This window comes from Mus musculus, chromosome 6 (assembly GCF_000001635.26).
Source record: "Mus musculus strain C57BL/6J chromosome 6, GRCm38.p6 C57BL/6J".
NCBI lineage: Eukaryota > Metazoa > Chordata > Mammalia > Rodentia > Muridae > Mus > Mus musculus.
The window spans coordinates 87,996,332-88,023,757 of NC_000072.6; the positions used below are offsets into that span (position 1 = coordinate 87,996,332).

A 27,426-nucleotide genomic window follows, 5' to 3' on the forward strand; every position below is an offset into this window, starting at 1 on the left:
AGGAAGAAGGTGTGAAGAGGGTAGATTCCCCACTAGGAATCTGTGAATCTGCCAGATAGAGCTGCCTTCCGTCAGTCCTGGCTCTTGGGCACTTCAGCTGGGCTGTGAGTAATAGCTAAGTGGACAACCTGGGGGAAGTCTGGTTGTGGCTTCCTGTGCCAAGTCTGCAGGCAAAAGTTGGAGTTGTCTTCTTTTGACCTGAGAAAGGGATGCCAACATTGCTCTGAGTTCAAGGTAGGCTGTCTGGAATTGAGAAGCTGCTGGGTGAACTAGGATGGAAAGCATTGTCTCCAAGGAGGGACTCATCACGGCTGATGCCAACGATGTCTGCCATCTTGGCCTTCCTTGTAGCTCTCAAGAGGTATGAATGTTCCTGTGTGAACGCTGACACAGGGGCTGTGGTGGCAGGAACAGGGTTAGCCGTAGCTAGACTGTGTGTGCATGAAGTGTCCTCTCCACACACATTCCTTCCTCTAATCCAGGCCTCCCCCACGTCGGGGGTGCGCATCTGTTGGCCTTGCAGCAGACACCATGTTGGCTGTGAGGCCCTGTGGGGGAAGGCTTGCCTAAACACACATGAGGCCTGGTTCCTATCCTCAGCACTTGCAATAAATAGTCGGTGGGGAAAAGAGAAAGGAGCCTTCAACGCACATGGTTTTCCAGGTGCCAATAACAGCTAGTGGCAAAAGGGGATCGGCTTGCTGGGGTTTACTTCGGAGTTGTTCTTGAATGTTAGGTCTCATAAGAAGGAATTCATTAAGGCCACAGAGCATTTAAAAGGACATATGCGGCAAATATTCTGGAAGCTAGAGAAGGTAGCCATGCCCATGTTTTTATTTTTTTATTTTTATTTTTTAATTTTTTTTATTTTTTAAATTTTTTCATAGTCTTTATTCTTACAAACCCTTGTGTCGAGGGCTGACTTTCTTTTTTTTTTTTTTTTTTTAAAGATTTATTTATTTATTATGTGTAAGTACACTATAGCTGTCTTCAGACACTCCAGAAGAGGGTGTCAGATTTCGTTATGGATGGTTGTGAACCACCATGTGGTTGCTGGGATTTGAACTCAGGACCTTCAGAAGAGCAGTCAGTGCTCTTAACCGCTGAGCCATCTCACCAGCCCCGAGGGCTGACTTTCAATAGATCACAGCGAGGGAGCGGCTCTGCTACGTACGAAACCCTGACCCAGAAGCAGGTCGTCTACGAATGGTTTAGTGCCAGATTCCACACGAACGTGCGTTCATGCCCATGTTTTAAGAATGTTCTGCAGAGGGAGACAGGATTTGGAGGACATTCCAGTGTATCTTTTGTCCTTTAGATGGGTAATCAGCAAAGGCTCTCCCAGATTCTCCTTACCACCTGACATCTCTTGGTCCCTAAGAAGGGGACACTGGTTAACAAACCGCACAGCTGTGCGCAGGCTTTATGGCTTGAGAGGTCAGACTGGCTTCTTACTGGAAGAAGCGTAAGAGGCGAATTCCTATGTTCCCTAAGTATGTCAAAAATTTTTCCCAGCTGGGAGTGGTGGCGCATGCCTTTAATCCCAACACTTGGGAGGCAGAGGCAGGCAGATCAGGAGTTCAAGGCCAGCCTGGTCTACAGAGTGAGTTCCAGGACAGCCAGGTTCTACTCAGGTTTGGGGGGAGGGGGTGTATATGTCTGCAAGTGACTGCATTGGTAGATGTTTGGGTCCAGAACAAGCAGATCAATACTGGCTCTTGGGCGCCCCCTAGTGTATCAATAGGTAATGAGCTGGCGCCTATCCACCACCTCTCTCTGCATTAGGTTCTTTAGCCAGCTGTGGCTGTGAGGTCATGTGAGGCTGGAGCAGAGCACCCATCACATAGGCAAATGGGGCTTCTGGTTCTGGTTTTTCCAGAGCTTGTGTGGTCTATTAAAGGAGAACAATGGGACATAATAGGGTCTGAGCCATGGGTAAGATATAGACCTCACTAGCTGCTCTCTGCTGACAGATTGGGAAAGAGAGGCTGCCAATCTGACCCAGAGCAATCTATTCCAAGAAAGGTTAAGATCAGCTGTGCCTCAAACACCGGGCAGAATTAGATCTTCAGGAACTCAACTGTCTCCTTTTCCTTTTGTCAGGAGGCATGGCCCCAGGATCCCCTGGTATGTTTTCCTTGCAGAAACCCAGACCCACTTACATCCACAGAGCATCCACAGCAGTCTCAAGACATCACAGGGTATTACAGACTTTTAGTCACCTAGGCCTAGCCAAAGTATAGTCTAGACATTGGTAGAGACAGATACCATGTCAGTTTGAACCTTCGTGACCATGGATGAACTGGAGTTTAGAAACTTCCCAATGCACGACTCAGTAGGTACGATTCATCTGGGCAAAATGAGGGGGCCAGGTACTTAGGGTGCAGCCAGAACTCAGTGAGTTTCCTGCTCATTGCAATCTGCCAGTTCAGTCTTAGAGAAAAATGCTTTTTGTGTGTACATTAAGTTGTCATGGGCTGCTTGAGCACAATGAGCTGGCTCTGGAGAGGGCCTTCCTACTTCACACCCAACCATATTTTGTCTCAAAATGTCTTCAACAGCCCAAATCAATCTGGCTTGTGATAGGGAGAAAGGAAAACAGCAAAATAACCAGAGTAAAGGCCACGGTTTTGTTTCCAGTGGCTAAGAAAAAGATCCACACTAGGGTAGGTAGTCTAGGGATCACCCCCTTGCCTCTGAGCACCAAGAGTCCCATGAACATACAGAATGTCCCCACATAGCTTGATCTTTGAGAGAAAAAGACAGACAGCAGCTGTTCTTTGTTCTTGTTAAATTTTATTGGCATCACGTTCGTCTCTTTACAGAAGAACTCAGCCTACACCCTAGAATGTAGACCTCTGAAGGGGAAGTGCTCCAGGAAGCAAGCCATGATGCAGGGCAGGACCTCGGGAAGGGACAGAACTGCCAGGGCTCAACCCAAGAGACGGTGGGTTAGTGCTGGGCCACACTTGGGTGGGTGGGAAAGGAGGAGGGTCTGCTAACCTACAGGTACCACAACCCTGAAAGGAGCGCCTTCTAGAACAAAGGTAGAGTCACTGGGACAGGTCTGGTGGGTTCTCCTTTCCTCTTTGAGTAGGATAGTGACAAAAGGGCATCATAAAGTGTTGAATATAAGGAAAAAAAACAGAAAGGGAGAAAATGAGAATTTTAATTCTTGAAGTAACAGCAATTTATCCATTGTATACACTACTATATTAAGCAAATCAACCTTTTGGAAAATTTAGACACAGAAGGGAACTGTCTAGTTCAGTTTTCCCTTCAGAGAGATGAAAAGCTTTTTGGCTCTTAAGTCTGTGATAAAAGGCGTACATAATTCTTGTGTCTACTGTACAGAATACTGCCGCTAGCTGGACTTCCAAACTTGAGTCTCTAACACTCTGTAATCCAGACAGGGTTCAACCCTCCACCTTGCACGCCTGCGTTAGAGGACTTAAACACACAATCCAGGAATTCCTTACACTAATTTATACATTTTAATTGGTTGCATATATTAACATGTACTATAAGATTCTTTTCTAAGAAGCATTACATAATAAATGGATACTGTAAAAAGATCTGATTAGTTAAAAGTAACAAGCATTAACAGATACATACAAAACAGCCTGCTCAGAACGGAGCCTGGGCACCAGCCTTCCCACAGGACCTTCAAGGAGGGAGGGGTAAAAGACCACAAGACCGTTAAAAAAAAAATCAGATAATTAGACACAGATGAACTGTGAACAGTTCTCTCACTCTCCAGTGGACAAAAAGAGTAAGCTTTCCATGCCCACTGCACCCCAGAGCACCCAGGGTCTCTGCCATATGCCTGCCATACACAGGGCCCACGAGGCGGGCAGCTGCCCCAGGAGCCCTGACAGGCACAGGCTGGAGTTTGCTTGCTGTGTGTGTGTTGTGTGTATGTGTTTTTGTGTGCACGAGTGTGTTTTGTGTATGTGTGTGTGTTGGGTAACTGTTCGGTGGAGTTTCTTTTGGCAGCTGGATGTGAGAGCTCACGTTCTGGTCTGTTTGGAGGAGGAGGGACGCATATTGAAGGCCTACGTGTGTGTTCTTGGTCTGTGAAGGACTCTGTGCTCACTGCCCCTTCAACAACTGCAGCTTTCTGCGGAGGCCTTGGCCCGGTCATTCTTGTCCAGTTTGATGGGTTCAGGGAATTCATTGTACAGTTCCACTTCTGTTTCCTGGATAGGAGAGAGAGAGGGAGGGAGGTTGATGACTGGAGTCACAGGGACAGATCCTGACTGTGTACCCATATGAAAGGGTGGCAGAATTTGTGAGGAGTGTCAGCAGCAGCCACAGCCAGAAGTGTGCCAACTCAAGTTCTGACCACTGCGGACCACACACAGCTAAGGTTCTGGATTTCTGTCATTCTGTCATAGGGTTCACGTCACTGCCAGTTCTTAACTGTCGGCTAGGGCTCTGCTCAAGGCTCCATGGTCTCGGGATGCTCGCCTTGCTCCCACTCAATCTTCTGGGCTGCTGGCCGGGAGCTGGTTCTTCCCAGCCTTTGTTTCCACATAGCAGCTGAAGGGGCAGAGCTACCGTGATGCCGTCACCCCCACGTTGCATGGACTTGAGTCACTGGGGTCTTCGCCTGAGGAGTGACTGAGTGCCTACACACCAAGCGCTAGGGCCCAACCACAGCACTGTACCCAAGAAGGGGAAAAAGGTTCCTAACAGTGTTATTTTCATTTTATTCACACTAGCTAAAAAATATACAGTTAAGAGGTTTACTAGGGCCCAACACCCAAGTGTGCATGTAACACATTGGTTTCGGTGTGGGCCACCATCACGTCAGAATGCTCATCACCCCAAAAGGAAACCCTGTGCTGAGTGAGCTGCTTATTCCCCAGCAACCAGTCATGTTCTCTCCTTCCCTCCAAATGCAGGAGGAAGCCAGGGCTCCACACATGCTAGGCAAGTCCTCTGCCTGCCAATGGGCCACACTTCTCATTGTTAGTCCAGGGCCTTACTCTGTAGCCCAGCCTGGCCTTGGATTTGTTTTGACCTCTGTGTTACAGACTTGCTCCTGCCCCGAGCTCCTGTTGGCAGAGTGCTGTCTGGAGTACATGGACCAACTTACTGAGACAGTCACCAGTTTGTAAACATCTGCAATGTTCTGACTTTTTGGTTATTATAAACAGCAATAAATTTATATTCATGTCAACACTAATATACACATTTAACACAAAAAGCAAAGAATATGAGTGACAACCTTGGAGAGAATGGGTGTCAACCCCAAGTTTGTATGTTGAAGCCCCCACACACCCACCTACCCCCATGTATCTACTTGTACCTACAGTCTTCAGATTAGACAAGGTTATCTGTGGCATCAGCTCTCACAGGACTTCAATTTTCCTTTTCAGACAGGGTCTCATATGTATCCCAGGCTGGCCTTGAACTTGCTATGTAGTTGAACTCCTAAATCTTCCTGCCTCCACCTAGTGCTGGGAGTCTAAGACATGTATTACTATGCTAGATTTATGTGGTAGTAGAGATGGATTGGAGGATCTCACACATGCCAGGACAGCAATCTGTTACCAACTGACAACCCAGAGGGCATGTTAACACATCTGCTCTCTGAGCAATGCCGCCCTGTGTGGACATAGCAAGAAGACAAGACAGCCATGTACAGGCCAGGAGAGTCCCATACTGTACAACTGTGACAACAAAATAAAACCTTTTCTGTATAAGCTGTCTGATCTGTGGTATTTTTTTATGGCTAGACCAGTACAATTCCAACCAAAAACTCAACAAGCTGTCGGCCTGGGTGGGAGAGGGTTAGGGTAGCCACAGGTTGGCAGGATGTACCCTAGTTGTCGAAATAAGGGCTGGAGAGGTGGCTCAGTGGTTAAGAGCACTGACTGCTCTTCAAGAGGTCACGAGTTCAATTCCCAGCAACCATATGGTGGCTTACAACCATCTGTAATGGGGTCTGATACCCTCTTCTTGGTGTGTCTGAAGACAGCGACAGTGTATTCATAAAACTTAAGAGATGCTGAAATAAAGATGGTCCAGCTGTGATTCTCAACATGTGAATCATGACCACCTTAGGGGGTCACATATCAGACATTCACATTACAATGTATTAACTAGCAAAATTACAGTTATAAAGAGTTGGGGGGTCACTAGCACATGAGGAACCGTATTCATGGGTTGCAGCCTTTGCAAGGTTGAGAACTACTGAGACAAAGGAACCCAGCCATGGCCAGGGCAGTTTGTGCGTGCTGGAAGAGAAACATGAATGATTTAAACAAAGGACACACTTCAAGGGGACAATGGCTGCTTCCCAGCACTCACATTCACTGGAAGCAGGGAGAAGGATCCTTTAAAATGTATCTGACACAGAGATGACGTTTTATTGTTAGGTCTTTTATACCCCAGAATGGTTGCTGAGACTGGCCTTGAACTTGTGATCCTCCGGCCTCCACCTCTCAAATGCTGGGATGATAGCATGCTCTAGCACATCTCATGTCTTTTTCTGTGTAGTCTATGCTGTCCTGGAACTTGCTGTCCTCTCTATAAGTGCTGAAATTATAGGCAGATACCACCACACCCAGCTAAGATGGCCTTTTTTTTTCTATGACCAAAGGCTATCAAATAAAAGAACTGGGGGGTGGGGAGGTGTTGGAGGGTAGGTGAAGGTAATGTCTGTTCACCAAGAGTTCATATGATCACTCTGGGCACACTCCCGAGGACTCCTCAGAAAGGACCACATGTTGGTATATAAGGACCATAGATGACTCGGAAGTAAAAGGCCCCATTCTAAAGGTATCCTGGTAGGGAGAATTCAAAAGGACACCAGTAAAGAAAAGATGAAACACGAAGATGTCCAACAAACCTCTTGAGAACATGCTGGCCATTCACAGTAGTGAGCCTAGAATGAGAGGCTCAAAGGGACGCTGCTTTGAAGGTGGCAACTGAGCGTCAGCAGTTAAGAGTTGGCACCGACAGCCTGCTGGTTGGAGGACCCCAAGCCTACACTTTTTTTACTTAACCTCCCTCCCCCCAAACTGTAACAAACACCAGGACCTTACATATGCTAGGCAAACAACTCTGTATTGATATATATATCTATCTCCAGCCCTACTATGTTGCCCAAGCTGTCCTTGAACTTGCCATCCTGACTTGGCTTCTCCAATAGATGGAATTATAGGCTTCTATCCTGCCCTAGCTCACAGTGCTATTGTCTCACAGACGAGGGTAGCTGGGAGCTCTGGGTTCCTTGATGTTGTTTTCTTATCTCTTACTTGTGCATGTACATACCTACTCCCAGGAAAAGCAAGTTCCTGGTACTGAGTTGTTGGGTAATCACACCCTCTGAAGCTGGCGTTGGTTCTGTATGAGGCGCACAAGCTCAGACACGAATGTGTCAACAGCAGCTGGGACATGATTCAAGTTTATCTCATTAAAAAGATCAGGGATCTGATGAGAGACCCCTAAGTGGCCTGATTGGCTAAAATGCACATGAAAACCAACCAACCCAGGGACAAGTTCACACGTCCTTCACAAGGATGTCCCTGTTCTGTTCCTGAGGTTTTGCTGTGTCTGGACCTCACTGCTCAAGGACCAGGCTGCCCTGAAATGCTCTGTATCTTAAGTAAGTGTGCTATACCAAGCCATACCCCAGCTCTGCCCCACGTCTTTCAGATGACTAATAAAGCCGTAGACCTCACAGGAGCTGACGCAGAATCTGTCATGACCTAGCCACCCAGAGAAGCACGTTAGTTTTTCCCAGATGCAGGTAGGGGAGAGGCATCTAGGAGAGAACGTGAGACCTCACCAGAGGGCATCATGCAGCTTGAGGGCCCTGAGACCCACCTGTTTAAGGGCATTCCGAGCAATTGTCTGGAAGGCCTGCTCCACATTGATGGCCTCCTTGGCACTGGTCTCGAAGTAAGGAATGTTGTTTTTGCTGTAGCACCAAGCCTGTGCCCTCTTTGTGGCCACCTATGGGAGGGAGAAGGACACTAGTGACATGAACAGCAGAAAATGACTCAGTCCTCCTATCAGGAAAATTACACGCTGGTGAGAATACATCTGGGAAGGAGGAAGAATGTGGCCTATAGACCTGCAGGTCGGCTCACTCTGCTGCCCACACGAGGGACCCAAACTGCAGCTACCTCTGTCCATAGCCAGACCACGTGGCCCTTAGCCAAAGGAGAGAGATCCTGGGGTCCCCAGCTCATCTCTGATATGAACCCTGTTCTTCTCATCTAGAAGCGGCAGGCGACACACTTTGCAGTGTTCACCCCTTAGACCTTTCCTGCCCCAGCCCCAGCCAAGGAACAACAGACAAAATCTGGAAAAGGAAAGAGATGTCAGAAATAAGCTGAGCTATAATTAACAAAGCTATGCTTCAACACAAGTGCCGTGCAGAGTTAAGGCAGAGCAACCTGACTCAAGCCCACAGCCTCCTTCTACCCCAAAATGAGAAAAGCAGTTCCTTCCTTTAAGTTACAGAAGGGTAACCAAGGCTCTGAGAACAAAGGCTGCCCCACACCACTGGGGTCCGCGGGACGACAAGCACGCCCACCTGCACCTTCTTTCCCACGTAATTCTGAGCCTGGTAGAGAGCGCTCTGAACTCTCAGGTCCCAGAGGAGCGGGGCCTATCTCTGACGTAACTGCAGTCGGCGCTTACTTGTCTGTTTTCCAGGTCAATCTTGTTTCCCAACACAACAAAAGGGAAGTTCTCGGGATCCCGGGGGCTGGCCTGGATGAGAAACTCGTCTCTCCAGCTGTCGAGGGTTTTGAAAGTGTTGGGGGCAGTCACATCAAACACCAGAACACAGCAATCTGCACCTCTGTAGAAGGCCACACCAAGAGACTGGAACCGTTCTTGACCGGCTGTGTCCCAGATCTGCAAGACACAAACACAAAACACCTGGTCCTTAGGAGATGCTTGTAGGAGTGACATGGCTCCTTTCTTCTCCCAGGTATGTACCTAGAACACGAAGCTACAGCTTCAAGACTAATGGATTCTGGGGGGAATTTTCTGATGTATGTAGCCTAGGCAGGTCTTAAACTTGTAATCCTTCTGCCCCAGCTTCCTGGGTGTTGGGATTATAGGCTAAAGTTAATATTTATCTATAGATTTTTAACAATGTCATTTCTTTAATCAAAAAGTGGTCATTGTTTATAACTTAAAACCGAAATTGACCAAAAATCCTGATAAAAATATCTGGAGTTGAAGCAAGCAGTAAGTCCCAGTGGCTAAGCACAGACACTGTCCTACTGCGCCATGTTTAACTTGGGGACAGATGGTACATGGGATCCAAAGACATAGAACAGACATAAAATGAAGGAAAACTGTGTCGTCGTCCCAGCAAGTTTTGAAAATTACCTCCCCTTTAAACTTACAAAAGGATAATTCATATTTGTTAATTAACAAGAACAAAAATACAGCCCTATGTCTAACGGTCCTTTTAAACTTTCTAGAGTTTTCTGGAAGTTGGTGGTGGGAATGGAATCCAGGGCATTGTAAGCTCTGAGCAAGCTCTACTGCTCATCTACAGAGCCCCAAAGGAAATAGTTTCTTCTTTATTTCCAAAATTATATCCATCTATATTTTTTAAAGAATTATTTATTTAATGTATATGAGTACACTGTAGCTGTCTTCAGACACATCATAACAGGGCACTCCCCAATACAGATGGCTGTGAGCCACCATGTGGTTGCTGGGAATTAAACTCAGGACCTCTGAAAGAGCAGTCAATGCTCTTAACTGCTGAGCCATCTCTCCAGCATATTCATATATTCTATATCCATATATTTATTTATCCATTACTGATAATTTGGGCAGATGCTACAGATGGACCTAACATGCATGATAAGCTGATAAGTTATAATATTGCCACTGTGCTTATTTCATTATTTTTTAAAGAGTAAACCTATAGCCAGAGAGATGGCTCAGCAGTTAAGACCACCACTGCTCTTCTAAGTACGCGGGTTTGGTTCCCAGCATCCACATAGCAGCTCATAATCTCAAATTCCAGGAGCTCAGATGCCTTCTGCTGCCTGGGCACCCCAGGCAGGAATGTGGTGCAGAGAGATACACACACATACACATACATATAAGCACATGAAACACCACCTCAGTGACATGTGTTCTGAACTCTCCAGAAGTAAATGGTGCCTGAAGAAAACTTCTTACACCAATAGTGCTCTGCTATAAGTCTCTTGCAACTCACCTTTGTTCATATCCAAACTTGCTGTATCTCACTGCCTTATGTTGTACTTTATTTCCTGGCCATTCATCCTACATGCAGGACTGCAATAATTATTCTTACACTTCTCTCCTCATGCCAAAAGTTAAGATGAGGTTTAAACCATTAGAAACAGAAACTGGGACTGGAGCAGTGGGACTGGGAAGAGCTGGTCCAGAGCAAGAGTAGGGTTAAGGCATGTCCAACCCCAGAAATCTCGTCCTGAGATGGGCAGGAATAGGACTCCCCCTTCCTACCCCCGGTTAAAGGAGCTATCCTGCTGAAGCCTGCCTGCTTAGAGTCTGCTCTTGCCATGCTCACTCATCTCCTGAGGTCTCCATCAGCCTCCAGACATTCTCGACTCCATTTCTCTTAGGCCACAGGTTGTGATTGCCATTATCATATTGTTATGGATGCGGGATCGGGGAGTGGAAACATAAGCTATGCTGGGAGACATGGCCACATTGCAGGAGAGCACAGTGCCTGCCTGCCTACCTCCACCTCCACATGACTCCAATTCCCTGAAACCTGGCTTCTGGCTATTAAGGTTTGTCTGTGACCTGCCATTTTTTGTTCTCTATTTTCTGACCACCAGCTTCCTGTGAGCACACACCCTTGTTCAGGGACTACTGAATGGAGAGTGATGCCATTTGGGGTAGGTTAAGTATTCTCAGACTAGCTTCACCTGTAGGACTTGTTCTCACTCCTCTACTTTCCATGTGCACGTTTTTACTTTGTGCATTTTTTACCTCGGGTCCTGAACCTTCTGGCTGCTCCACTTGAAGGTCTTGGTCCAGTCAAGTACAACCTGTGTCCCTTAGAGTTCCCAGCAAGGCCCCTGTCGCCCGTGTCCTGTCCTATCCTGTGGGCCTTCTGTGTATCTACGCTACTCCACGGCTTCACTATGATGGCTTACAAAGCCTGGAGTGTCCATGCACACCTACCCAGCTGTGCCCAGCACTGCACACTGACTTGTAGCTTTTCCTCAACAGTATCAGAAACGTGAATGGTAAAACAGCCATCACTACTCCACTGGACCTGACAATGTGCAACGCCAATCCTGGTCTCCTTAGTGTAGGAGCCAAATTCTTTTATATACAGCTCAATGGAAATCACTCGCTGGGCATGTGTAAAGACATGGGAAAAACGAGTGGGTGTGGCCTCACCCAGCTTTCTTTTCTGTTTCTTTTTTGCACATCCTCTCTGCTATGTCCAATCTACTAATAAGTGAAATTTCCCAAGTTCTAGAAACTTAATTCTTTTCTCCCCAAATCTATATTGCCTATTTGTTCTCTGCAGATGTAAGGGTTTTTTTTGTTTTGGTTTTTTTGTTTGTTTGTTTTAAATTAAAACCAATGTACAGAGCTGGAGTCAGAGGTCTGTGGTAGAACACCTAGTCTTGTAGGAGGCTCTAGGCTAAGGCCCTAACACTGCCCATCCCCTAAAGAGGGGAGGAGTTCTAATATGTTAACTGGGTCTGACAATTCCTGCTGGTATTCCTAGCACTTGGGAAGACACAGGTAAAACAATTGCAAGAGTTTGAGAGTAGCCTGGGCTATATAGAGTAAACCCTCACCTGTAAAAATAAATCAATTGTCATGGATGAGCCTAAACTAGCAGTGAAAGCGACCTGGCTCCTTTGTAAGTACAAAAAGCACTCTCAAAGACCAAGAAGGTCACCACTGGGTTCTTCTGTGTGATGTATTCCTTTTCTTATCTTTTACTACAACCTGCAAAAACTCTTGACTCTGCGGGCTCACTCCAGACTCTGCACCATCATTCAGAAGTGGCTACCTCATCCTGCTCTCTCCTGGACTCTTCTGTGCTTGGGTCTCCAGTGTGGCTCATTTGACGCTATCTGTGGGATACACTGCAGCAGTGAGTGTGGCTCTCAATCCTGGGCTGGGCGCAGATGGTGCAGGTCTGTGCAACTCCTGTGTTTTATCAGCACCTGTTTTCCTACTGCTGGAAAGAACACCAGCCTCACTGCCCTTCCTTCAAGTCACACATTCTTTCTGGGGGCTCTTGGGCCTAGCATTTGGCTTCCTACAGTCTTGAGTTCCTTTTTGTTTAATTTGTTTTGTTGTTTTTCCAAAACACTGTCTTACTATGTAGCTCTGAATATATTTTCCTGTGTAGACCAGCCTGGCCTCATAGAGGTCCACAGAACTGGTAAAGGTCTACCTGCCTCTGCCTCCCAAATGCTGGGGTTATTGGCATGCGCCACTACACCTAGCCAGGCCTTCCGAACCCCTGCCCAAACCCTGCAGCTTACCCACACTTCTAGAGTTTAACGGTGCCTTTCACTTATTTTGGTGTTTTTGCATTCCCCAGTTTTTTTAAGTTCTAAATTTTCCATATCCTCATTTTTTATAGCACTTTTTCCATTTTGGTTTCTATTCCTGTTTTAAGAAACGGTAGTCACTATGAAGATGACCTGGGACATGATTTCCTCAAATGGCCAGGAACATATATCCTCTCACTCCAATTGTAAGTGTCCTACAGAGAAATCTTACTTTTGTCATTAAGGGCATGTGTTTCTGTTAAATTCTTTAAGATAGAGGTCCCTATTCTTTGAAGAGTATAAACTTACATTCTACACACATCAAGTTGAATCTAGGTGCACAAACCTTTAATTTTAGCTCCTGGGGAGGCTGAAACAAGAGATTTGCAAGTTCAAGTTCGTATCAAAATGACACCTTGTCTCAAGACACTCATTTGAAAAGGTCTGGGGACAAAGCCCAACAGCAGAGCACTTAAGAGACTGTAGGTTCAATTCCAAGTTCTCCGTTCCCTAAACACACCACAGGAACCACCACACATGTGGACAGGGAGACAATGGGGCAATCTCAAACCTCTGAGTCCCAGAAGTCTTGCCACATATTTGGCCTGTCTCCCTGTCCTGCTTTTACATTCTTTGTGGGGACTGGACATGTGGTGTACAGTGTGTGTCTGCTGGGGATGGAGTGGCGAGAAGAGGGTGTCTCTCAGTTCTGACTCCACACGTGAGTAGAAGCTTACATCTCTACTCCTTCCAAAGTTAAAACTTAAAAATCATCCCATCCCAACCCTCTGAGCCTATCACAATTTCACTTCCCTCTTTGTTCCAGAAATGTCCTTTCCCCAAATTTGGTGTCTTAACTTTCACTCAGGTATTTTGAGTATCTTCCAATGTATGTGCATATGTGCTAGGCAAGGCCGACTCACATTACCCCCATCCTAAACTGTGAGCCAATTCAGAGTTCTTACCTTACAGCGCTTGCCTGTTTGTCTCCTGTCTCCCTGTTATAGTGCTCGCCACATAGATGCATCCCTTGTGTATCTGGTTTTACTTGGGTTCTGGGAATTTCAGCATGGATCCTCACATTTTGCATAGCAAGCAAGGGCTTTCTTCATCCATGGAGCCACCTCTCCTGCCCCACTTTTGTTTTTGTTGCTTTAGTTATGTGTATGCTTTGTGTATGTAGTAGAAAAACCAGAATATAAATTTCGAAGACCCTGTCTCAAATGGTGCACACCTTTCATCCTAGCAGTTAGGAGTTGATTTCTTCTGAGTTCAATGACAGCCAGGGCTACAAAGTGAGATCCTGCCTAAGAAAACGGATGGATGGATGGACGAACACCTGAAGTTGTTTTCTAACTGGCACACTCATTCCTTGGTACACATGTACCTGTATACACACACACACACACACACACACACACACACACACACACACACACACACACACACACATACACACACTACCACACCACACAAACATGTACGGTGACTGACCTTAGTTTTGTTTTTGTTTTTGTTTTTTTTGGTTTTTCAAGACAGGGTTTCTCTGTATAGTCTTGGCTGTCCTGGAACTCACTCTGTAGACCAGGCTGGCCTCGAACTCAGAAATCCACCTGTCTCTGCCTCCCAAGTGCTGGGATTAAAGGCGTGCGCCACCACTGCCCGGCCTGACCTCAGTTTTAACGTAAAACGCAACAACAACAACAAAAAAGATGTTCTCCTGTTTCTTTAGTTTGGTGTCACTGTACCAACTACCTCAGCGAGATCATGGACCAGAAGACAAGACAAATATATTGGGATTCTTTTTCAAGAGGTGTTCGTTCGTGCACAAGCCAGTGTACACACTACATAAAATGCCTCAACAACCATGTATACTAATACACATGGGGCATAAGGTGCGCAGACATATGGAAACACTAAATCAGCCTTACAGAACTCAACTTTATAAAAATGTTTTTATTTATGTGTTTGCCTGCACTTGTGCACCAAATTGCCTAGAGAGCAGAAGAGGGTATCAGGTCCCTTAGAACTGAAGTTATACACAGCAGTGCTGAGAACTGAAGCTGGGTCCTCTGTAAAGAGCAGCTAGTGCTTTAAATCACTTTTAATCACCGAGACATCAATTTAGGATAGTCAACAATTAAATAGTTAACTACTACCTTAATATTTGCTATCAGAAGTTAGGAAAACCCAGAAAGATTTCCAAGCTGAAGCACTGAACAAAGGCACTTAGATAAGCTACAGAACTTTAATCCCAGCACCCCAGTGCAATTTATGAGTTCAAGGTCAGTCATGAATACAGACACCAATGCCTCCAAAAGAAAGAAAGATAAATAAATAAAGATATTTTAGAACACAGAAGAAACCGGTAGGTTGCTAAGTTTAGAAAGGAAAAAGAAGGGGCTGGAGAGATGGCTCAACAGTGAAGAGCACTGACTGCTCTTCCAGAGGTCCTGAGTTCAATTCTCCCAGCAACCACATGGTGGCTCACAACCATCCTTAATGAGATCTGATGCCTTCTTCTGGAGTGTCTAAAGACAGCTTTAGTGTATTTACATATAAATAAATCCTTATAGAAAGAAAGAAAGAAAGAAAGAAAGAAAGAAAGAAAGAAAGAAGGAAGGAAGGAAGGAAGGAAGGAAGGGAAGGGAAGGGAAGGGAAGGGAAGGGAAGGGAAGGGAAGGGAAGGGAAGGGAAGGGAAGGGAAGGGAAGGGAAGGGAAGGGAAGGGAAGGAAGGAAAAAAGGAAGGAAAAAAGGAAGGAAAAAAGGAAGGAAAAAGAAGCTAGGCATGGTAGCACAAACCTTTGATCCCAGCACTTGGGAGGCAGAGGCAGGTGGATTTTTCTGAGTTTGAGGCCAGCCTGGTCTACAGAGTGAGTTCCAGGACAGCCAGGCTATACAAGGAAACCCTATCTTGAAAAAACAAACATAAATAAATAGAAAGGGAAAAGAAATGAAAAAAAAAAAGACAATAACTGTAGCTAAAATTAAATTTTACAAAAATTCCTAGTTGTCTTGTAATATAAATTTCAAATTTAGGATTGGGGTGTGGCTCCGTGCTCATGCATGGCGGGAGCATGTGCACTCAGCCTGCATGGGGCTCGGGCTCTGTCTCCACCATGCTCCCGACCGTGCTTTTACTGCTATTTTATCCAACAACACTATTTGCAGCCAATTATCCATTCTCCACAAATATAATGGTAAGTTTGAAAAGCACGGAGGTATGACAGACAGTCTGGATGCAATCAACTGGGCCTACACGAGGGCTCAGCACAGAAGGTGCTACCCAGAGGTGAAGTGCTCCGCACAGAAGCTTCATGACCTGTGTTTAATCCCTACAACTCACAGAAAGGAAGAAAGCAAGCCAACTCCACCCCCACCCACCCACCCACCATTTAAAGAAGACTTCATTTAAAGAAGACTCAGTAAGCTGGCAGTCTGGCTCCAGGCTGAGCAGTGGCTCACCTGCATGGTAACAAGTCTGTCGTCCACCATCACCTCCTTGGTCAGAAAGTCCGCTCCTATTGTGGCTTTGTACTGGTTACTGAACTTCTTGTTCACATACTGGTTCATGAGAGAGGTCTTTCCAACACTGAAATTGAACAAAACCCACATGTCTGAGTCAAATAAGGGACTGAAAGGGATTTGTGTTTACAATGTTCAAAGCAACATGCCTGAGCTAGGAAGAGCGTTTAGTTGGTAGAGTGCTTGCCTGACATACACCAGGCCTGGGTTTAACTCCCGGTACTGCAACAGTTTAAAAACAAAACAAAGCATTTTACTAAAAGAAACACACACAAACTCACTCACTCCTAAATGGAACTTTGTGATAAGATCACTCCAAACGGCTTTGTAATCTCAGGTGTTTATGCATCACTCAGTGTGGTCAAGTAACACCAGGAGGAAGCCACTCAGCAGTATGTAGCCAGAAAGGAATGTTCCAAGACAGGTGTAGCCCCACATGCCTGGAATTCAGTGCTTAGAGATAGAGGCAGCAGCACTGAGAGCCTGAGGCTAGACTGGGCTGCACAGTGAGTTCAAGGGCATTGAGCCACAGTTTTTGTTTCAAAACTAAAGCCCAAGCAAAACAACAAAACAGGGCCTGTTTGATGGCTAAAGCGAAAGGCACCTATTGCCAAGCCTGAAAACTTAATTCAATCCCAGGGCCCCCAGAGCAGGAGGAAAAACAATTCTTGCACGGACCTTCACACCCACACGCATATGCACATACATAATAAAACATTAAGAATGTCCCTCCCAAGGAATTTTTTCACCAAGAAAACTCACCAACCAAGTGTTCAGTAAGATAAGGGTAGGGTCAGGGTAATGCAACCTAAAGAAAGCGCCAATGCTTTCCTTGTTCAAGGCTTTCCACAAAGAGTGCACATACATACAGCCTAAGACAGTAGTGCTTGCCTTGCCAGGGGTATAGCGCAATGGCTGACCAGTGGTCTAAGGTGCTGGTTCTACCCAGTTCTGCAACACAATTAGAATTTACAGAAGTAGAGTGAGGTCTGTAATCCTCAAAGGCCTTGAGACTCCTTTCAGACAGTATGCCATTTCTCACAGTCCTGGGCAGGAGACACTATTCCTATACTCTACCCCACTGGAAGGCACTTTCAAAAACAAGAAAATACTTGTTTGAGGGTTCCTTAAGCATTTCAATAGGCCAAACACAGGAAACCCCAACAGTAAAGGATAGAGGCCAGGCCCAGAGCCGAATGTGGAACTGCCTTGAGATCAGTGAGGATGAAGCTCCAAGCCAATCTGAGGTCAGATTCGTGAGAAACACTTACCCAGAGTCCCCCAGGATGATGACCTTCAGCAACACTTTCTTCCTAGAGGTCATCCTTGAAGCTGTCGGGAGGAGAAAGTGCAGGTGAGCTGAAGAAACATTAAGGCAGTTTTGCATTGTCTACAGTGCAGCCACTCTGGTCTGCCAGGAGCTGAGCCCCAGCCCTCACTCAGACTGGCCCCCGGCCTGTGAACCCTTTAGCTAACCTAACAAGACAGCAGGGCAGGGGCTGAACGGATGCCGGTGCCCTCTCTCTCCTCAAGTGCTGGGTCCATTACTGGCATCAGCAGTTGGGATTAACACTCCAAACAGACTCACAAATCTCACAAGTGAAGATTAAGCACTACTTTCTCAGCAAAGGAACCTATTTCCTTCCTTCCTTCCTTCCTTCCTTCCTTCCTTCCTTCCTTCCTTCCTTCCTTCCTTCCTTCCTTCCTTCCTTTTCCTCTCTCCCTTCCTCCTTTCTTTCATTTTTTAGAATCAGGGTTTCTGTGTGGCTCTGGCTGACCACGAGATGGTCTTTAACTCTGAGACCTGTCTGCTTTTGCCTCCTGGGCATTGGGATTAAGAGTGTGTGCCACCACAGCCAGTTAGGAACCAATTTAAGGAGCGCCCTGTGCTGGCTAGTTTTATGTCAACTTGACACAAGCTAAAGTCACCAGAGAGAAGGGAGCCTTAACTGAGAAAATATTTCTGTAATATTTTCTGTCAACAAGTCTGTAGGCCATTTTTTTAATTAGTGATTGATGGGAGAGGGCACAGCCTTTTGTGTGTAGTGCCACCCCTGCCTGGGATTTTGGTCCTGGATTCTATAAGAAAGAAGGCTGAGCAAGCTATGAGGAACAGTCCAGTAAATAACAATCTTCCATAGCTTCTTCATCTCAGCAACTGTAACCTAAGACACCCCTCCCTCTCCCCCAACTACTGTTTGCTGCTTTAAAACACTTACATAGGCCGGGCGTGGTGGTGCACGCCTTTGATCCCAGCACTCCGGAGGCAGAGGCAGGCGGATTTCTGAGTTCGAGGCCAGCGTGGTCTACAGAGTGAGTTCCAGGACAGCCAGGGCTATACAGAGAAACCCCGTCTCGAAAAACCAAAAAAAAAAAAAAAAACCCACTTACATAAATCTAAATATATATATATTCTCCACTTTCTAAAATTCTCCATGAGGACAGTTTTGTTTTCTATTTGCCTGGTGCCAAGTAAAGAATTATCAAACATGAGACTGGAGGATGAACAATGCTTCACAGTGCAACTCTGTTTAGGGACAACCTTTTGCCAAAAAACTAGGCAGCCTTGGCTTCCATGACTGTACAGTATGTAACATGCTGACCCTTGGTTCACTCTTCCAGGTCTTGTCAATCCTTGATCTTTAACAAAGAAAGAGCTTACCAGAAAATGATTGGGTTTCAAAAATACCGCTTGTTAGCTGAGTATTGGGTGTAAACTGACAAGTACTGGTTGCTGTTATTTTAATATATGTCCCAAACACAGGTCAGACAGAGAACAGAATAGAGTCCAGATGACAAGGGAAGAAGTTCAGGGCCAACTGCCTTTTCAATGGGTGATAGCACACCCAAGAGCACACAGGAGATGCTGTACCAACTGACTCACAAGGAAGTGGAACCCTATGTCCCTCAAAGTGACTGTTTCCATTGTCTCTGGCTATAGGGACAGCGTGGCAAAGGGAGTGGTAGCTCAAGAACTAATGAGCCATTTGCTTAGGACAAAAAGCAGGTAATCCCTTGAAATGATTTATTTTAGATCACAGTTTCAAAGGCAACAGGGCAACTGCAAGGACTGTGGGCCCATAATAAGATCACGGTAGGGAGAGTGTGGAGTGAAACTGGTGCCATCACAATACCCAGAAAACACACAGCAAGAAAGCCTGTGCACTAGACTTCCTCCTGTCCCTTTTATTCCATCAGCCTCCACCTCCCACCAAAAGGTATGAGATGGTGCCACCCACATTCAAAGACTGTCTCCCTACTTAACTGTCTCTGGGGTCAGTGAGATGGCTCAGCAGATAAGGGCTCTTGCCTCCAAACCTGATGACCTGAGCTCAATCCCCGGTCCTAAAGCCTGGAAGGAGAGAACCAGTTTGTGAAAGTTGTCCTCTGACCTCCACATATATGCTGGGACATGCACACACATATACACACAATAAAATCAATACAATAAAAAAATCACTTCTGGAAATGCCATCACAGACACACTCAGAGACAAGCCTTATACATTTCCTAAGTATCTCTCAGTCAAATGAAGTCAGCAACCAAGATCAACTATCAGACAAAGTCTGCCTATTCTCACTGCCCAATGCTGCCCCACCCCCACCCCACCCCCATAGTGCATGACAGCCTATTAAGCTCAGTGACACTGATAAGAAAAACACCCACAGGCTGTGTAAGGAAGCTGAACCCTCGGAGACAGCTTCCTTCAGCCACCTGTCCTATCTAGAGTTTTCTCATACTCTAAACCATACATTACATACATACATACATACATACATACATACATACATACATATGGAGTCTTACTCCCAACCCCACCGTCCCAGAGTCTGTGTTGACTCAGCAAGGTTTCAGTCTCACTGAAGATCTAGCATCACCTTTTTGTTTTGTTTTTCGAGACAGGGTTTCTCCATGTAGCCCTGGCTGTCCTCAAACTTAAGAGATCTGTCAGCCTCTGCCTCCTAAGTACTTTAATCCCAAGATTAAAGGTGTGCACCACCATTGCCTGGCTGGTATCACTTTTTGAGATGAATAACACTATACCGGTGGATACCTGTTGTAAAAACTTCTTTTTACAAAGTCTCACTATGTAGACTAGGCAGGTCTAGAACTCACAGAGACCCACCACTGCCTCTGTCTCTGCCTCCTGACTGCTAGGATTAAATATGTGCACCATATATATATGGCTTGGCCATAGCTTGATTTCTTAGTAGCCTTTTTGAGTATCAGAAAGGAAGCACCTAACATGCTGACTGGGCCGCAGTGAAGTGAGACACCTTAAGAGTCACTTTCTTCAGCTTCCAACTCTGGAAACTACACAGGGTTGCTGCCCCAAAGCCATTGATTCCCACAACAGCGGACGGTGTTTTGAGCATAGGATTTGGTTATTTTGAGTCTCCCGGGTTGTTAATTTATGGTAAATGTGGAAAGGAGGATGTTGAGAATGGGGCTAAGCATTGCTCTGGGGTCAGAGGGCATGTCTAGCCCATGCAAGGCCCTAGGTCTGATCCTCAGCACCAAAAGGAGAGGGAGAGAGGAACCAGAGAGAGGGAGAGGGGAAAGAGAAGTAAGTGCACCCCTCTGTCTGTGGGACACTCTTCCTTGAGAGGCAGCAGGAGCTGAAGGAGGAGTCAGGAATGAGAGATCTTTCACCCTCAGAGTACACGCGGCAAGCAGGAGGCAGTGGGCGCTTGCTCCCACCCACAAGAGTCCACTCAGCATATGGCTGGGCTCACAGATATCAGAGTCACTCTTAGCAGAGCCATTTATTCCTTACAGGGAAAAGTTCCCAAGTGATTGACTGCCCTCAGGAGGCCCACGGTGGGCTTCAGCATCCTACATCAGGGTATATTCTGCTTTTACCAATGCAGCTCAGGAGGCACAGGCGACACCAGCTTTCACTGCTCTCAGCAAAACACCTAGCGCACATACACTGTGTAAAAAGAGGTCTAAGTGAATGAAAACTTGTTATGGTCTTGATAAAAATTAGACTGTTTCTAAGATCAATCAGTCTGTGAACACAACAGGGAAAAGAGAAAAATATAAATATAACTTTGGACTTTTCATTCTGAGGAGTTTAAGATGAAAGACTTTAATAGCAGCATTAGCTACTTCCACTGAGCACTGTATTTTCAAGCCTGGTCTACAGAGTGAGTTCCAGGACAGTCAGGGCTACATAGTTGAGATTCCATCTCAGTATTTAAAATAAACAAAAAACAAAAAACGAAAAACAACTCAGGTGAAAAAGGGTTCCCCTCAGCTGTATGCAAGCTGGCAGGACAGAGGGTACCTAACAGCCCATGGGGGAAGAGGTCAAATGCAAGAGGGAGATCCTCTCAGCAGGGCCCGAACTCAATACACCACCTGTGTGGAAGCCCTCAGACCAAACGCCTTTGTTTTCAGGTTAAGAACTTATTTCTGGAATTTTTTGGCTTTCAAAGCCCCACCTCTGCTTCACAGAGGGTCTTTTTCTCTGTGTGTCTGATATATATTCAACTCCTTCCTTTAAAAATAAAAAACTTAAGAGTTTGTGGGCTGGAGAGATGGCTGAGCACGTAAGAGCACTGGCTGCTCTTGCAGAGGTCCTGAGTTTAATTGCCAGCAACTACACGATGGTTCACAGCCATCTGTAATGAGATCTGATGGCCTCTTCTGGCATGCAGGCATACCTCCAGACAGAACACTCACATGGTCTGGAAAGCATGATGCGTAGGAAAACTTGGTGACAGATGTCAACTGGTCTTTTACAGGTAGGAATGAAGAGCAGCCACTTTGAATAATAACCCAAGGGTGAAGAAAATTCAGTTATTCGGGGCTGGAGGATGAATTAGCAGTTCAGGGAGTTCAATTCCCAGCACCCACAGTGGCTCACAACTGTCTATAATGGGATCTGATGTCTCCTTCTGGCATGCAGATGTACATGAGACAGAGGACTCACAGACATAAAATACACAAAATAAATATTTTTTTAAAAATAAAAGAACATTCAGTAAGGCTGCCTCCTCGTGCTTGCTGGTGGGCTGGGCGAGGAGGACAGTGGCCGTGGCGCTAAACACTGCCCAGGAGGAAATTGGCAAAGACCCCAAGAGGCCAATCAGTGTGGAGAAGGCATGCCCACCAGTAACTGTCGCCAAGACACTCTCTCTCAGAAATATGCCTGTTGCCCTCAAGAGAGCTGCAGATCTACATTTAGAAAGTCACAACCTTGAAAGAACTATAGTGAAAGAAGTCCACCCAGAAGCAGGAAGAAGGCCACACATGTCCATCTTGCAATTGTTTTTATGGTTCTTACGGACCTAGCTGTGGAGTTAAGGAGAGCAGCAGCAGCATGTCTGGAGAACGGGGACTGGGGACTGACTATTTCGTGACCCCAAAGTCTCAGAGTCCTGAACAGACCACCTTTCCACACCAAGCACACCTCTCTTCAGGGCAGCGAGACCACATTCAATTCTGTTCTTCTTGAATGTACTGATCAACAACTTATGTAAAATAAACTTACACACCAGAGAACTGTACACAGGAGATGAAGGGAACATAATAATAGACTCTGGCTGGCAAGACGGCTCAGTGGGTAAATGGTCTTGCTGTTGAATCTGGCAATCTGAAATTAGTGCTTGAGACCCACAGAAATAACCCAACTGCCCCCACTGTCCCATGACCTCCACAAGCACCTCAAGTCACAAGAACACCTACTAGCCCCAAAATGCAACCCAAGACAATATAAATGAAAAATGAGGTTTCTAAAGCAGAGAGCTCAGAAATACACTATTATTACCTCAAACAACATGAAGCTAAGAGACCGAAGTTGAACATAACTGGAAATGCCAGTAAAATTTCACTAATTAAAACAAGAAAGACCAACTGGAAATGCTTCATACCCCCAGGTCAGTCAGTACAAATGCTGGCATCCATCCCCTAGCACAGTGGAGAGAGAAGGCAGGAAGCAGAGGCTCGGCTATACTTTCTGGAGTGCTCATGCAAACTGAGAGACAGTGACAGCTGATTCTGAGAGAGCAAGAATGAAAAATCCACCAGGCAGGTGAGGAAGGAAGGGAATGAGGGAGTGGCTTTAGCCAGATCACTGCAGTAAAAATAATGAAGTCCTTTTTGAGGGCAGAATACAGGAACTAGTCTCACTGGGTTTATGTACCTCTCTGACTGTGTGGCAAAGTGCCTTTGGCAATTTAGCTAAGAACTCCCCCCGGAGTTCCATGCCCCCAGGGTGCAAGGGCCTGTCTGTAGTTTTCCTGTCTAAGAGCCCAACCTTACCTCCACTTTCCAACCTTCCGGGGCCTTTCCTGTACCTGGGCAACTGAGGTGCTACTGCACACGATGGAGCTTGAGAGAGAAGGTGGAATAGCCCAAAACTCTAAGAGTGTGCCAGAAAGCCAGCCACGTTGCCGTTCCCGGTGAGAACAGTTGCCAAATCACCATCCTCTTAATAAAGCCTGCTTCCACCTGCGTGAGTTTGTGTTTTTCACTTGTTTTTTGAGATGCTAAAATGTACTAAGACTTGAAATCCACAGCCCAACAGCCATGCCTAATTTGTATGTTCCAGTAGTTTAATTTAGAACTACCATCTCTAAAGAAATTCATGAGGAAAATGCAAAAAAAAAAAAAAAAAAAAAAAAAACACCCTAGGAGGAAACGATAAAGTCAAAAACACCTGGGACGACAAAACAGAGTTGCTCAAATGTCTTGCTCTTTTCCTGTATTTCATATATACTTTATATATATATGAGTGTTTTCTTACATGAATCTGTGACCAAATGTGTGTCAGATGCTTGCAAAGGGCAAAAAGGATGTTGGATCTCCTGGAATTGAAGTCATAAGACACTTCTGAGCCACTGTATGGATGCTGGGAATCAACTCTGGGTCCTCGAGAGGCAAAAGCATCAAGAACCCAAACTCTCAGCCATCTCTCCAGTCTCATGTCTTATAGTTTTAGTCCTGTTCTCTCTCCTAGGGATGCTGGAAACTCTACTCTAATATTTACTTTTATGAATATGAGTGTCTTGCTTGCATGCGTATATGTGGGCTCTACTATTTTATTCCTTAATCATGCTACTGACAGTACCCTTCAACCCAGTGCCATAATAATCTTCCTATATTCACTAACAAATATCAAAAGCAAAAATTGCACTAGGCTACAGGCAGAAACCATACCAAACACAAGAAGTAAAATACTGTGGGGTGGGAAGGAGACACTAAACAAACAACGTAGGGAAATGTCACAATGAAACCTCTTTTTTTGTATGCTAACTGTATATTCATGTGTAGAGTACTAAGATCAAACTATGTAGAAGGTAATTATGACAGCTTCAAGAACTGGGAACAATTCCTGTAGAAGAACTAGCAGAGCCTGGGCCTAAAGCAGAAAATAGCAAGGAGATTCAGGCAGAGGGAATAGCATGTGCACAGACCTCAGAAATCAGGCAGCCTATTAGCCACATTGTCTGGATGCTGCAGGCCAGGAGAAAGTCATGAAACTAAAGTCCTAAAGGCCCAATGCTGGGAAATGCTGTGGCTATCTAGGCAAGAGATGGTGACATCAGAATGGAGGTGAAGTGAGGAGAAACAACATCCAGGGGCAGAAGAGATTTAGGCGGGGCCCTGATTGTGAGCAAGGCTAGAGAGCTGGGCAGATAAAACACAGCCTGGATACATGGTAAGATCAAGGCTGCATAGTATTGTAAGATTTTTGTCTCAAAATAAAATAAAATAATGTGATTATTTGGGACTTAATTTTCACCCAAAGGAATGCTTGTTTGTGCTGGGATTTTACCACCCTATGCTAAATTGGAAACACCAGCATTCTTCACATATACAATGCAATATAAATGGAACTGATGGAAAGAGCTGCCTTCCAGACGATTGCGATCTGGGAAGTCAAATGAAACCGGCAGGATACCAGGCAGTCCAAGCAGAACAAGGCAAAGGTAGGGACATGTCAGCAGTACTTCGTGGATAAGAAAAGGTCTCTAGGGCTGGGGAGATGGCTCAGCGGTTAAGAGTTCTGACTGCTCCTCCAAAGGTCCTGAGTTCAAATCCCAGTAACCACGTAGGGCTCACAATCATCTGTAATGAGATCTGATGCCCTCTTGTGGAGTATCTGAAGACAGCTACAGTGTACTTACATGTAATAAATAAGTAAATCTTTAAAAAAAAAAAAAGGAAAAAGGTCTCTGAAGCAGCAAGATAATAAATGTTCCCTATGCTCTCCCTTACAAGGGGGGACCAATTTTATTTTTTTAAGATGTTATCAATCAAACATGCTGGCAGGATCTCACAAATGCTAAACAGGTGTTCCCCCAGTTGGAAAGAATACTTCTTTTTGCTCAGTAGCCTGATTCCCTAAAGGGATGACTGAAGAAGAGAGCAAAAATCTAGGAAGATTAGAAGAAATCTAAAAACTAGAACTGGGCCAGGCGTGGTGGTGCACACCTTTAATCCCAGCACTCGGGAGGCAGAGGCAGGCGGATTTCTGAGTTCGAGGCTAGCCTAGTCTACAAAGTGAGTTCCAGGACAGCCAGAGCTATACAGAGAAACCCTGTCTCGAAAAACAGAACAAAAGAAAGCAAACCAAAAAAAACCCTAGAACTGGCAACTCCTCTCTCCATCAAATTTCAACAAATTCTGCCCATGGTCCTGTATCTTATTGCCATGAGGCAAGCTGGAATTCATTTACCAGACAAAAAAGCTAAGTATTAGGAGGCTTTTGCTGCTAATTTCTACAAGTCAGTCTCGGTGCCCTCAGACACTATTGTCCCTTTGTGTAGGCACAGGGAGCTTATGTGGTGCTATCATAGGTGACACTGCTTGTAAGGTGACAAGAAAGAAGCTTCCCTAACCGTGTGGCATCCATCTACACCACTAGGGAGAACTAGTCTACCCCGCACAGTACACATCCTCTCAGCTACTTTGCAAATGGTAATTTGTTGCTTAAGGCCTACAGAGAATACGGTTAAATGGTCACAGCTAAAGATTATGAAGTCAGTATGCAGTGTCAGATGGCATATCTTGAGTTCCACTCTTCAATGACGTAAAAAAAAACCTACAAGAACCATCCTCCAGCACTTAAACATTTGTTTTCATGGGTAGCAAAAAACCCAGCTCCAGGCCAGGTTCTAATGATAGTTTCTTAAATTTGTGTGTGTGTGTGTATATTTATTTATTTGGTTGTTCGAGACAGGGTTGTTGTGTAGCCTGGCTGTCCTAGAACTCAGAAATCCTCCTGCCTCTGCCTCCCAAGTGCTGGGATTAAAGGCATGCACCACCAGTGCCCAGCTTTTTCTTTCTTCCTTTTGCTAGTCAGAATTACATGAGACCTCAAAACCAAACAACAAAATTGATAATATAAGAATGTTACCTAAAGACAAAGGATAACGGAGTCCTACAGCTCCTCCAAAGCTTCCCTCAGCTTTCAAGTTGTGAACTATACAAGTCACAAATATGATAGCCTTAGTAGTCACAGCAACTGCTGACTCTAGGTTAGCCTTCACTATGCTACTATCTGCCATTAGTTTTGATCATGCATTCCCCAAAAGGATGCTAATCAATGACCAGGTGACCTTAGATCTAGTGGGCACAGTACATACACTCGTGCATCTATGGAATTAACAGCTTCTCTGTGCGCTAGGGGAATGCTGCTAAGTAGATAGAGTGCAAGACCTGAAGACACTGTGGGAAAATGTCTAGAGACACAAGTAGGAAGGGAGATTGGTAATGGGAAAAGCTTGTGGAACCCTGGTCAATACTTGAATCTGCAATTTAGTCGTTACTAACTACAGCTTGCTATACTTTAATGAAAACAACTCGATAAATGAAATACTTCTCTTCAGCAGCACTAGCTCCAGTTTAAGTGCTTAGTTAATAATCACCAGCTATAAAAGGCAGATATGGAGACTTATACCATGACACAAAGTTCTGCTGCACAGTGTGGATCTAAACATGTGAAGTATTGTACTAGGACTAATATATAGCCTACCAACTCAAATCTAAGCCTATAACCGTTCTTGTTCCATTACCCAGTATCCAACCCATTTCTCCCCCTCCTGAAGGCACAGCATAAATCTTGGCTGTTCAATGCCAAACAATGAGTAATATCTGATATGTGAATTCTTCGTGAGAATACATTTCAAAATATTTGTGACCACGGTCTCAGCAGACCATAGATGCTCCAACACTACCTGGAAGTCTGGACTAAGCTTGTCAACAGTCCTAACAACCATGAGTAACACCAGAGCAAAGAGAAATTCAACCAACGCACAGAGGGTAAGAGCCTAGACAACACCAAGCGCCTCAAGCCACAGTGCGCCTTTACAGCCAGTCCTGGCAGCACTACTGCAGCACACCAAAGGACACCTGCACACCCACACTCATTGCGGCACG

General features: G+C 45.4%; 1 protein-coding gene and 1 long non-coding RNA gene across 9 annotated transcripts in view; one reads left to right on the forward strand and one right to left on the reverse strand.

The window, feature by feature from the left end:
• Nucleotides 1–2,774: 2,774 nt before the first annotated feature.
• Nucleotides 2,775–27,426, reverse strand: part of Rab7 (RAB7, member RAS oncogene family) — a 46,165-nt gene continuing 21,513 nt past the window's right edge. For 2 of the 5 annotated variants that reach the window (NM_009005.3, NM_001293653.1), the window contains exons 2-6: nucleotides 17,307–17,367; nucleotides 15,976–16,102; nucleotides 8,662–8,880; nucleotides 7,840–7,968; nucleotides 2,775–4,199 (exon numbers count right to left, since the gene is read on the reverse strand). In NM_009005.3, the coding sequence (NP_033031.2) occupies nucleotides 4,104–4,199; nucleotides 7,840–7,968; nucleotides 8,662–8,880; nucleotides 15,976–16,102; nucleotides 17,307–17,359 (624 nt within the window). In that variant the 5' untranslated portion in view covers nucleotides 17,360–17,367 and the 3' untranslated portion in view covers nucleotides 2,775–4,103. Of the gene's footprint in view, nucleotides 4,200–7,839; nucleotides 7,969–8,661; nucleotides 8,881–15,975; nucleotides 16,103–17,306; nucleotides 17,368–18,254; nucleotides 18,390–19,300; nucleotides 19,388–23,304; nucleotides 23,465–27,426 lie in introns of those variants that run through there. The other 3 variants (NM_001293652.1, NM_001293654.1, NM_001293655.1) reach the window with 3 other exon arrangements.
• On the forward strand, nucleotides 8,677–13,728 carry Gm34872. Of its 4 annotated transcripts, XR_003956331.1 has the most exons (3): nucleotides 8,868–8,956; nucleotides 10,821–10,880; nucleotides 11,991–13,728. It is a non-coding gene; the product is annotated as a predicted gene, 34872 (long non-coding RNA). The 4 variants fall into 4 exon arrangements; XR_003956332.1 differs by lacking the exon at nucleotides 10,821–10,880 and having other exon boundaries at nucleotides 8,677–8,956; XR_003956330.1 differs by having other exon boundaries at nucleotides 10,821–13,728.